At 47.8% G+C, this 12,509-nt stretch overlaps 1 protein-coding gene across 7 annotated transcripts in view; it reads left to right on the forward strand.

Annotated features, from left to right (window-relative positions):
- Positions 1-11,336, forward strand: part of Elmod3 (ELMO domain containing 3) — a 38,212-nt gene extending 26,876 nt beyond the window's left edge. For 6 of the 7 annotated variants that reach the window (XM_033765111.1, XM_033765113.1, XM_033765115.1 and 3 more), the window contains 4 exons: positions 6,475-6,605; positions 9,656-9,732; positions 9,967-10,094; positions 10,479-11,336. In XM_033765111.1, the coding sequence (XP_033621002.1) occupies positions 6,475-6,605; positions 9,656-9,732; positions 9,967-10,094; positions 10,479-10,666 (524 nt within the window). In that variant the 3' untranslated portion in view covers positions 10,667-11,336. The remainder of the gene's footprint in view (positions 1-6,474; positions 6,606-9,655; positions 9,733-9,966; positions 10,095-10,478) is intronic. The other variant, XM_033765118.1, reaches the window with a different exon arrangement.
- The last annotated feature ends 1,173 nt before the right edge of the window (positions 11,337-12,509 follow it).

Consider the following 12,509-nt stretch of genomic DNA (forward strand, 5'->3'; position numbering starts at 1 on the left):
CGTATGTTGAACCATCCTTGCACACCCCGAATAAATCCAACTTGGTCAGGGTGTATGATCTTCTTGATAACCTTCTGCATTCTGTTTGGCAGTATCTTATTGAGGATTTTTGCATCTATGTTCATTAGGGAGATTGGCCTGTAGTTCTCTTTTTTGATTGGGTCTTTCCCTGGTTTTGGAATCAAAGTAATACTTGCTTCTAGGAATGAATTTGGAAGTATTGCCCCCCCCTTTTTTTTTCTACTGGGCATCAAACTTGGATCATTGTGCTTGCAAGGCAGGTGGTGGAACCACTGAGCTAAATCCCTGGTCCTCTTCCCTTTCAATTTCATTGAAGAGTTTAAAGAGTAGTGGTGATAGTTCTTCTCTAAATGTCTTGTAGAATTCAGCAGTGAAACCATCAGGTCCTGGGCTTTTCTTTGTCAGTAATGTTTTAATTACATTTTCAATTTCACTGAATGTATTTGGGGTGTTCAGACTTTTTATATCTTCTTCGTTCAACTTTGGAATTTCATAGGAATCTGTCCATTTCTTCTGTATTCTCCATTTATTAGAGTACAGATTTTTAAAATCAAAAAATATTGATGATCCGCTGGATTTCTGGTGGATCTGTTGTGACTTCACCTTTTTCATTCCTAATTGCATGATTTTGAGCTTTTTCTTTTCTTTTTTTGATAAAGTTGGCTAAGGATTTATCAATTTTATTTATTCTTTTGAAAAACCAACTCTTTGATTTGTTGATTTTTTTTGTATCATTCTCTTAGTCTTACTTGCATTAACTTCTGCTCTGATCTGTATAATTTCCTCCCCTCTACAGGATTTTGGTTTGTCTTGCTCTTCTTTATCTAGGAGCTTAAGGTTGAGCATTAGGTTGTTTATTTGAGCTATCTCTGTTTTCTTAGTATGGAAAATTTACTGCTAGGAATTTCTCTCATAGAACTGCTTCCATTGTGTCCCATAGATTCTTGTAGTTGTATTTAGCATTATCATTTAATTGTAGAAACTGTCTAATTTTTTCCTTAAATTCCTCTTTGACCCAATGGTTGTTTAGCAGGGTGTTATTTAATTTCCATGTGTTTGTGAAGTTCTTGTGGTTTCTTATGCTATTGATCTCCAGTTTAATTGCACTATGGTCTGATAATATATGAAAGATAACTTCAGTTCCTCTGCATTTACTTAAGCATGTTCTATGAGCTATCATGTAGTCTATTTTGTAAAATGACCTGTGTGCAGCCTAAAAGAATGTACATTCTGATTTTGTGGGGTGGAACACTCTGTAGACATCTACTAAGTCCATTTGTTCTAAGACTTGATTCAGTTCTGTTATTTTGTTGTTGATTTTTTGTCTAGATGATCTGTCTATTTGTGACAGTGGAGTATTGAGGTCCCCCACTACAACTGTGTTAGTGCTTGCTTCATTTTTCACATCCATTGATATTTGTTTTGTATAGTTGAGGGCATTAGTATTTGGTGCAGATATATTTATGATTGTCATTTCTTCCTCTTGTTCCCTTCACAAGGCTAAGGTGGCTTTCTTTGTCTCTTTTAATTAGTTGTTTGTTTGTTTTTGGGTTTTTTTTGAGACAGGGTCTCACTGTGTAGTTGCGACTGACCTGGAACTCACTATGTAGCCCAGGCTGGTCTTGAACTCACAGCGATCCTCCTGTCTCAGCCTCCTGAGTGCTGGGATTAAAGGTGTGCGCCACTATGCCCAGCTTCTCTTAATTAGTTTTGGTTTGAAATCTACTCTGTCTGCAATAAAATAGCTACCCCTGCTTTTTTTCCAGGCTCTGTTGCATGGTGAACTGTTTTGCATCCTTTTATTCTCGGTCTGTGAATTTCTTTGTGGATTAAGTGGGTTTCTTGTGTACAGCATATTGTTGGATTTTGCTTCTTAATCCATTCTGCCAGCCTATTTCTTTTGATTGGTGAATTGAGGCCATTAACATTGATGGTTTTAACTGTTATGTATTGACTTCATTGTCATGTTATTTTCCTGTTTTGATTCTTTTATTTTTATTTATTTACTTTTTTTTTCGTACCAGGGATCGAACTCAGGTCCTTGTACTTGTGAGGCAGGCAGTGGAACCACTAAGCTAAATCCCTGGCCCTCTTTTATTTTTTATTTTTCCCTCTCTCCCTTTAATTTCTTGCCTTGTCTGGTATATTTGCTCTGTTGGCCCTTATGGAGTTGTGGCCTTCGTTGTCTTTTTCTAGGATATTGTTTAGAAGTGTTGGGAGTGCTGGTTTGGTGTTCATGAAGTTTCTCAGGTGTTCTTTGTCATGAAAGTATGTTATTTCCCCATCCATTTTAAAAGATACATTTGTGTAGGTTGGAGGTATTTTCTTTTAGGTCTTGAAATAGGACCTCACTTCCAGGCTCTCCTTGAATAGAGGATTTGTGTTGAAAGGTCTGCTGTGATTCTGATGGGCTTTCCTTTGCATGTGATTTGTTTCTTTTCTCTAATTGATTGTAGTATTTTTTTTTCTTCTTTTGGGTTTCTGGGATCTTGATTATTATATGTCTAGGTGTAGATTTTTTTTTAACATAGCTATTCCCTTATCTCTATATCAAATTCTTCCCCTCTATTTGGGAAATTTTCTGTCATTAATTCTGTGAACAGTTTTTTAATGTCATTTGTACTCTGTCCTGCTACTTTGTGGATTCCCATCAGTCTTATATTATTCTTCTTTGCATCATCTAGGAGTTGTTGGATCGATTTCTTATATCCCTTATTGTATTTAAGAGATCTCTCTTTTCATGGTCACTGACCACAATCCTGTCATCTATATCTGAAATTCTATCTTCACATTCATTCATTCTGCTGCAAATACTTTGTGTAGAGTTTTTAATCTGGATATCTGTTTGAATCTGTTTCATGGGTTCCATTTCTTTCCTATGCTGGGCATTCATGGCTTCTATCATGATCCTGAATTCATGTATTTTTTTATCTGTTTCTGTTCTAGAGTCTCTAATCATGTCTTTCATTCTTCTCACCATCTCTTTGGTTATCTGGGAAATTATTTCTGCTTTGATTTTTTCTAGAGCATCGTTTTTCTGTTTTGTTACTTCCTGTGCTATTGGTTCAGGGTGTCCAGATGGTTGACTGTCAGACTTTTCCACCTCATTTCCCCCAGAGTTTACCCTTGGTAAGGTGGAAGTCTGTTTGTGCCTTATTTATTTATTTATTTTTGTGCCTTATTTAAATGTCCTCTCATTTCTATTTTTGTTATTGGTACCATTCTTGGTTTAATTCCTGGGTTAATACTTCAATCTTTCAGATATAACTGGTCTTAGGTTTTGAGTCTCTGATGACTCTGAGGAGAGCTCATTTTCATTATACCAGGAAGGACAACTGATTAAATCAATCATAACATCTTAGCCCAAGTGATACAATCAGCAACAGAATAGCATCAAGCACAGCTTAGAAAATGACAATTTGTGGTAATTATGAATCTATCACCTTTAGCTGTGTGAATTAAATCAAAATCGAGGACCAGCCCAAAATATGTTTATAGTGAATAAACTCTACAATATAGCAACTTTACCCTTCAGGATGGGGACATAGAAGGAGTTGGGGAGGGAGGGATAGATAGGATAGAGAAAGGTTAGAAGTGAGGTCAGAGAACACAGGAAGATCACACAAACTCTAGGAAGCTGTTAGAGAGAAGAGGAGAAGACAGAACAAAATATACACAAGAACAGAACAAATTAATAGGAATAGGAAGGCTAGAGACTGTAATCACTTTATTTTAAAACTAATGGCAATTGAGAGAAGGAAAAAGAAGAAAAAAGAAAAAATAAATTTGAAGTAGGATAGGAACAGGAACAAAAAAGAAATGAAGATCAAGGTGGGGGGAGAAAGAAAAAAGTAAGAAAAAAGATAAAAAAGGAAAAGAATATAAAAATGTTTTAATGATTAAAAATGAGAGGGCCAGGGATTTAGCTCAGCAGTTTGGTGGCCTGCCTCGTAAGCGCAAGGACCTGAGTTCGATCCCCAGTACCACAAAAAAAAAAGAGAGAGAGAGAGAAAAATATTACTTTGAAAATAAAAATTAGAAATAGAAGGCCTCCTTCAGGGTATGCCTCTGTCAACACAATAGACAGCGTGGGCAGGAGTCTGCAGGTCTAAGCTAATTAGCCTCAGCAAGCCAGTAGCTGTCCCCTGAGGTTCAGGCTGATTTCTGGCTGCAAGGTCCAAGTTGAGATTTCTGATCTTCTCCTGGGTTGAACTCTGCAAGGTTCTTCTGCAGGTTCCAGCTGCCCTTCCCCTGAAGTTAGACCAGGTTCTGATGTGAGGTGCTGCTCCCTCCAACTTACCAACCATGGTGGCATGGGGTGTCTTTATCTCAGATTTTCTTCACTTTTCCAGTGGGCTTCAGTTTTCATCTAGGAGCCTCAGAGAGGCCTGCTTTCTTTTGTTGAGGGTGGGGGGCTCTGTTGTGCTTCATTGAAGGAGCGGGCCTACCAGAGGGTCACAAGCTGCTGCCCCTGATTAGCAACGTTAATTTTACTTGGGATCTTAATCACCTTTGCAGAGCAGCATATTCATAGGTTCTGGGGACTCAGGAGTGGATATCTTTGGAAGCAGGACATTATCCTATCTGTCATAGTTACTTTAAAATCATGTCAGGAGCGGAGGCTGTGCTAGGTGGCAGAGTACTTGCATGGCATATGTAAGGCCCTGGATTTGATCCCTAGTACCATAAAATATAAAATAATAAAATTTTTGTCAAGTAGTTCCAAAATCTGTATTATCTCAGTATTGGTATCTATTGATTGCCTTTCCTCATTCAACCTGAGATTATCCTGGTTCTGGCTATAGCATGTGGTTTTCAGTTATACCTTGGACACTTGGAGTATGATGTTATAAGACTGTGGATCTTACTTCTGTCTTGCATTAGCAGCATCCTCTGATACTGTGCCAGCAGAGGAAAGAGGGTGTCACTTCCCTGGGTGTCCATTGACCTCTGCTGGCCCCAGCTCACCTCTTGGCCTGGGTCTCTCACTACAGTCAGGCCAGAGTGCAGCCCGGACCCCCACTGGCCTCTGCTGAGGAGGAGTGGGAGGGATCTCTGTGTTGTTTGGCTGCAGTAGGGTGGACGTTGTCTGAAGTGTTCTGTCTTATGAGGTCACCCCTTTCCTGGAACTTTGGCTAGAGAAAGAGGATTTTTTTTTTTTCTTGGTATCTTTTTGATCTGCTCTTAGTCTGTTTTCAGTTGCTATAACAAAATATCTGAGACTGAATAATATATAAATAGAAATTTGTTGGGCTGGGGATATAGCTCAGTGGCACTGTACCTGCCTGACCAGTGCAAGGTCCTGAGTTCAGTCCCCAGTACAGAAAAGAAAAAAAAAAAAAAGGTGGTTTGGCTCATGGTTCTGGGAAGCTCAAGAGCATGGCACAGCAACTGCTCACATCTCCTCAGGGCCTCATACTGCAGAGTAAAATGGGGGAGGGCACCGCTGTGCAAGATGGGGTGACATGTGTCAGCTCAGATCTCTCTTCCTCTCAGTATAACACTGGTAAATGCAGCCTGCCATGGTAGCATGCCTGTAATATCAGGAGGCTGAGGCAGGAGGATCACCATGAGTTTGAGGCCAGTCTGAACTACATCCAGAGACCCTGTCTCAAAAAAACCCAAACCCTTGATGCCCCTAGTGCATGATGAAGGCTCCACCCTGATGGTCTGCTCTTATCCTGATCACTTCCCAAAGGTACCACTGCCAAATACCATCAACCTGCAGATTTGGGAATTGAGTTTTCAGTACACGGAATTTAGGGCCCACACTCAAGCCTCTTTGGCATTTCTGGGTCACACCCTCCTGCAGGACTCAGGTGGGATGTTTCAGACAGAAAGAAGCCCAGGACGCTCTACTAGTGTCATTTGGCTCTCAAGGTCTCTAGCAAACCTGTCTTCTCCCCACCTTCCAGAGGTTTCTGGCTACACTTGGTGGGAAGAATAGGGAGAAATGTATACTTCCTCTTGTCCCAGGGTCAGCAGTGTAGCCTTTTTGTTTTATTTTATTTTGTTTTTTGAGACAGAGTCTCACTGTGTAGTTCTGGGTGGTCTTGAACTCACTTTGTAGCCCAGGCTGGCCTTGAACTCATGGTGATCCTCCCGCCTCAGCTTCCTGAATGCTGGGATTATACGCATGTGCCACCACACCCAGGCATATTGGCCTTTTTTTGTAAAGGACAACAGTGGTTGTCTTGTGGAATGATAACTGCTGAGGACCACAGGTGCAGTGGGAACACTGCTACTGGAGGCCGCCCCAGGGTGCTGGAGCCAGGCTCATGCAGTCCCACGGTGCTGGCCACTGGAGCGTGGCAGGAAGGACCTGTATGTCTCATGCTTCTCTGACCCAGGGAGTGGCCACTGTCCAGACAGCTTGGCACACCAGTCCCTGGGCTCAGTGGAGTGGGACTTGGGACGCCCAGCTCACAAGTATAACCGGGGCATCTGTTACAGGAGTGAATCCAGCTACGGACCTGAGAGGGGCAGGCTTCCTTGCCCTCCTGCACCTGCTGTACCTGGTGATGGACTCAAAGACCTTGTTGCTGGCCCAGGAGATTTTCTGCCTGTCTCGTCACCATATCCAGGTGGGCTTTGGAGGGAAGTGGAGGACAGGGTGTGGTACAAGAACCTGCTGCCAGGCGGACCTCACAGCTCCACATCTCCGGTTGCTGAGGGCATTCGGAAGGTGGCGGCCAACCAGGAAGGGGCTTCCCTGTCAGCCTGGCCTGTGCTGGGACCTGAGCTCCACCTCTGATAGCTGTGGCCTTAGCAGCTGAGAGCCCTAGTATCCCTGTCTGCAGATGGAAGTCATGAGACTTAGGTGGCTCATTGGGAAAATCAAATGGAATAATGTACAAGCAGTGAGACTGCTCCTTCCCCTGTCTGCTCTCCCCAGTGACATCCTTGATGGTGTTGGTAGCTTCTCCTGACCCTGAGTGGAGAGCTGGCCTTCAGGTGTCCTGGGGACTCATTGATGGGCCATAGTGGCCTTGGTGGCCTCTTGCTCTCTATCCAGTCCTGCATTCTTGGGAGAGGGCTAATGGTTTCCCCAAGGAGTAAGGGGTAGTGGCCAGCTGACCTGCTTCCTTCCATGTGTCCATCCGGATTCATGGGACCTGGAGTTCATTCACTTGTTGCTGAGTGAAGGCTGACTCAGCATCCCCCATGCCTGGTCCTTAGGGCTCTCGGGGTTCAACAGTGCACAACCCAGACCAAGATCCTCTAGCAGAGACAGAGGACAGACTCTTCTTTGGCTTTACAGGAAGAAGACATTGACCTGTCGGTTACAGAGGATGTTAGGTGTGAGTGTGAGGGGGAAGGGCATGCAGGAGAAGAGGCGGGAAGGGCATGGCGGTATTTCATGGGGATCTGCAGAGCCCCCATGAGACACGAGCCAGGCCTTGGAGGACGGAGACTGTTGTCCAAGCTGCCTTTGGGGAAGAACATTTTAGGCAGCAGGAGAAGCCAGAGCAAAGGATGGTGTCCGCCTCATGCCAGGGATGGCAGGGACACCAGTAGTATTGGAGAGAACACAGAGGGCACAGTAGAGGCCACAGAGGCAGCCAGCTGGGTGATGACAGCCTTGCAGGCCACAAGGACTGTGGGTTGTACACTGAGTCAAAGGGGGAGCCATTGCTTCCTTTTTTTTTTTAATACTAGGAATCAAACCCAGGGCCTTTGCACTGAACTGCTTTTTTTGTTTTGTTTTGTTTTGTTTTTTGAGACAGGGTCTCACTATGTAGTTGAGTCTGAACTGCAACTCACTATGCACTATGTAGCCCAGGCTGGTCTCGAACTCACAGTGATCCTCCTGTCTCAGCCTTCTGAGTGCTGGGATTATAGGCATGGGCCACCACACCGGGCTGAGATACAGTCTTGCTGAATCACTAAACTGCCCAGTTGGACTTGAACTTGCCATCTTCCTGCCTCAGCCTCCCAGAGTGCTGGGATTACAGATCTGTACCATCATGCCCAGCTCAGCTCAAAATTTTTTCAGCCCTGTGGACCTAATACAGGGCCTCCTGTGTGGTAGGCAAACTCTCAGCCATTGAGCTGCATCCCTATCCCTTTTTATGAGGGGTATTGCCTCATAAAGACAAGATCTTTCTAAGAGAGATTGTCTTGTTAAGAGACAGGGTCTCATTAAGTTGCTCAGGCTGGCCTCAAACTTGCAGTCCTCCTGCCTCAGTCTCCCTGGTAGCTGGAATTTCACGTGTTTGCCACCATGCTGGGGAGGGCTCTCACAATGATCCAAATTTGAGGCGACAGTGGTTTGGAGCAGTATTTTCAGAGGCAGTGATGTGAAGTGGTCAGATTCTGGCTGCTGAGTCTTGAATGTACAAGCTTAAGAGAATAGAGCCAGCATGTTTTTCTGATGGAGTAGATATGGATTTGGGACAAGGAAAGAAGTTAATGATTTTTTAATCTGAGCAACTGGAATGGTAGAGTTGCCATCAGTTGGTAAGAAAGAGCAAGTTGGGGGTTCAGTTCTGACAAATGTGTTTAGAGGGCTTCAGATGTGTAAGTGGAGAGGTCAATAAGTAGTTGGTTCTGTGCGTATGGAAGGGGGGAAGTTCTAGGCTAGGGATTAAAATTAGGGAACCGCCTGAACATACAGATCTGAGGATGCTGTCTCCAGGCCAGCAGCATCAGCCCCTGGGAACAGCTGGTTAGGAATGCACATCTGGCAAGGTGTGGTGGTGCTTGCCTGTAATCCTGCCTTCCAGGGAGGCTGAGGCATGAGGACTGCAAGTTTGAGGCTAGTCTGGGGCCTCAGGACCCTCTCTCGGGTGGGGTGCTTGGCTGGGAGGACTCACAAGACACTGCATATGTGACTTGCACAGCTCCAAGTTAGCACAGTGCAGGCAGAGCCGGCGAGGGATGCTGTGTTCAGGACCAAGTCCGCAGGAAGCCAGGTGCTAATTTCCGAGCAGCCTCTCCCATGGAAGTCAGCAGCCGTGCATTTATGTTCCTGTTTGTCACTCACACGATGCTGCCCCTTCTCCTGAGTTCTGTGTAGAATGGAAAGCACAGTACAGTATTTCTCCAGCATCAAATTGGGTGCCATGTGCAAAGTGTTGCCAGCCAGGGAAGGTCACTGGGGACTCGGGGCCCAAGATTTCCCTGGGACCTGTCATGGAGACTGTCTCCCTAGCGTGGACCCAAATTCCAGAATTGGGATAAGCAGGTGTTCAGCACAAACCTTGTCCACAGGCAGTTCAGGAACAGTGAGCCATCCTTATCTCAAAATTCAAGTTCTCAGGCCAGGGGTGGTGGTGCACACCTGTAATCCCAGCACTCTGGGAGGCTGAGGCAGGAGGATCTCGAGTTTGAGCCCAATCTGTGGGACTTTAGGGGTCAGGATGTTCAAGGATTGGAAAACCTGCTCAGGGCTGTGGACACAGGCTATGGAGCAGAGAACCTCAGATGGATTCTTCAGTCCGTGCCTCAGGAAAGCTACTTAAGAGCTCACTTCCTCATCTGTGAGAGGGTAGGACATTTTTTGGGAAACTATAAGCACCAAGATATTGGCACTGCCCGCACAGCCATGATTGTCTGGGTCTTGTCAGGCTCCTGATGACAGAAAGCACAGGGAGAGCAGGGCAGCCACTGACCTGCTACCCCTCCCTTCCAGCAATTCCCTTTCTGCCTGATGTCTGTGAACATCACGCGCGTGGCCATCCAGGCTTTGAGGGAGGAGTGTCTCTCCAGGTGAGTCCCAGTGGGTCCCAGCCCTGCCTCATTCTCTGCTGCCCTGTTCCTACCCTGCGGGCTCCCTCGGGCCTGGGAAATGTCCCAGGTTGTCTCCCGGCCCCTCTCTCCTCCCGATCCTGACCCAGCTTTGCGGCTGCCTGGGCCATGATGGGGTCTCCTGGGCTGGGGCTGGCTTTCCTGGTGTCTGGGGCAGGGCAGGAGGGCACTGGGCACAGCCTTTGTGGCCCGCAGGGAGTGTAACCGGCAGCAGGTGGTCATCCCCGTGGTTAACAGCTTCTATGCGGCCATGTTCCTCCGCCTCGCGCACGTCTGGAGGACCCAGCAGAAGACCATCTCTGACGCAGGTTTTGTCCTCAAAGGTTCGTTCAGCCCCTGAGTGCCTGTGTCCTAGGCCCAGAGACAGCAGTTCCCTCTTCTGGCCGCCGTCCACCAGCCTCTCCTGCCAGCCTGCCAGTCCCTCTCCCCTCCCTGGCTGTGCACCTGTGGCAAGCACATTTGCTGACCGCCTGGACACCGGCTCCAGCAGCTGGGTGGGCGCTTCAGAGCTGAGGTTGGCCCACACAGGGGATGTGGTCCCCGGGCTCTTCTGGTGCCTTGTCCTCCCCTGGTGCTCTCTCCATCCTCGGTGACTTGTGCCTTTGTTGCCCCTCAGTAGTGGTTGGGGGCCTCGTTGGAGCTGTGGGCTTGAGGCCCTGGCTGCTGTGCAAAGCTCCTTAAGCCTTGCTCCCCATCCTCTGTTCCAGACTTGGAAGTGTGGGCCAAGAAGAACCCCCGGCGGTTGCTCAAGACCCTGGAGATGTACCTGGCGCAGGTGTCAAAAGGACAGGCCTCTTTGCTGAGGCCACAGAAGTCCCCTCCCACCAGGGACCTCAGCTTCACAGGCGTGTGTGACCTGCAGCCTCATGCATCCAAAGGCTCGGGGCCGATCTGACCAACCCCAGGACCCAAACGCTGGGCTACGGGGGCTTTGGGAGGGTGTGTGGCAAACCGTGTCCCACACACCCTGACAGGCTGGCCGCCTCCTGCCTCAGGCAGCTGAGATGAGGACATGGCTGGGCTTGGCTGAAGAAATACCCTCCGCGCTTGGGCACTTGGGCCTGAGCCCTCCACACAGGCTCTCTAGAGCAGGGATTATCTTACTGCTGAGTGACTCCAGTATCCTGTCCGGCTCCAGCCCAGGGATCTTAGAGGGAGTGGGTGGGTTGAGAGGGGCGGCCCTCTCTGGACACTCACACAGCCCACCCAGAAGGAGATTCCCAGGTGGAAGCAGCCAGGATCCCGACTTCCCAGCAATACCGTCATCTTCAGCTATGGTTGAAATTTGAAGGGGAAAAGGTAACAACGGCTGCAGCCAGCAGGGGGCAGTACAGCCCCTGGGTCGCCACTGGCCTTCTGGCCAGACGCTGGCCCCACCACTTCTCCCCTAGTCCCTGTGTGTTTCAGGGTGTGGACATGGGCACTGGGCTAGGTGACCCCCACCACTGCCCCATCCTAGCCACCCATAGCTGCGGCTTCTGCTGTGGAGGCTGCCGGGTCCCTAAGGACGTCCTCCAGCCTGGTCAAAGGAAGGAGGAAATGCTCTGCACATCAGCAATTTTAGAATAAAGGAATTGTAGTGTAGGTGTCCGGAATGGTGTCTTTTGTCCTGGAACCCAGTTCTCCGGTTATTGGCCCCTGCTCACATTCTCAGGAGGGACGAGGTGGCCCTGGCTCTTGGCTGGTGTGGCGTCCACGCAGGGTTTTCCCACGTGACTTCTGGACACGCCGGACCTCGCCGTCCCCCTCACCGGGTCCCCCTCACTGTCACTCTAGTGCACGAGGGAACAGCCCACTCCTGTCTGCAGGGTGGGTGCATCTGGTCACAGCCCCTTCAGGTTACTTCCTGTCATCTCTGCCAAGTGTGAACTCAGGCTCCCTGGCCCTGGCTTCCTCCCTCCCGAACCCTAACTGAGCAGCGAAGACAGGGTTGGCACCTAAGCACAGAGGGCTGAGGGCCCACAAGAAACCTGCGGCCCAGCTTCACTCCTGCGCGGTGCCAGGTTGGAGACAGCGCGACTGTGTCGTCTTCCTTTCCCTGCTCTGAGCCCACAAGCTTCGCACAGCTGAGCCAGCTGTGTGCAGGGGGTGGGGTGGAGGTGGTCTCTGTGAGGGCAGTGGCCCTGGGGGACGCTTTCTACACCACAGTGCTCACAGCTTCAGAACAGCGTCAGCGGTGACACAGTTGTGGTTCTGCTGAGACTGGCACTGGGAGGCAGGGGACAAACTCTGAAAGTAGATGAAAAAGCAGAAGCTGAGGCAGGAGGGTCACAACTTGAGTCCAGTCTGGAAAACCCAGCAATTTAGCAAGTCCCTGCCTCAGAAATAAGAAAATACAAAAAGGGATGGGGAGGATCAGGGATTTAGCGCAATGGTTCCACCACCTGCCTCGAAAGTACAAGGACCCAAGTTTGATCTCTGGCACCAAAAAAAAAAAAAAGAAAGAAAGAAAACCAAAAAGGGGGGGGGGCTGGGCGTGGTGGCGCACTCCTGTAATCCCAGCACTCGGGAGGCTGAGGCAGGAGGATCGCTGTGAGTTCGAGACCAGCCTGGGCTACATAGTGAGTTCCAGGTCAGTCTCAACTACATAGTGAGACCCTGTCTCCAGGAAAAACAAAAAGATGTTTAAATGTTTAAAATCTTACTACTGTAAAAGACACAGTGCCATTAACCCCTTCACAATGCCCCTTGCTTTGATCACACTTTCTGAAGCACTTTTTTTTTTTTTTTTTTGAAGT

The sequence above is a fragment of the Fukomys damarensis genome, unplaced genomic scaffold (genome assembly GCF_012274545.1).
Source record: "Fukomys damarensis isolate Sample0158 unplaced genomic scaffold, DMR_v1.0_HiC HiC_scaffold_2, whole genome shotgun sequence".
Classification (NCBI taxonomy): domain Eukaryota; kingdom Metazoa; phylum Chordata; class Mammalia; order Rodentia; family Bathyergidae; genus Fukomys; species Fukomys damarensis.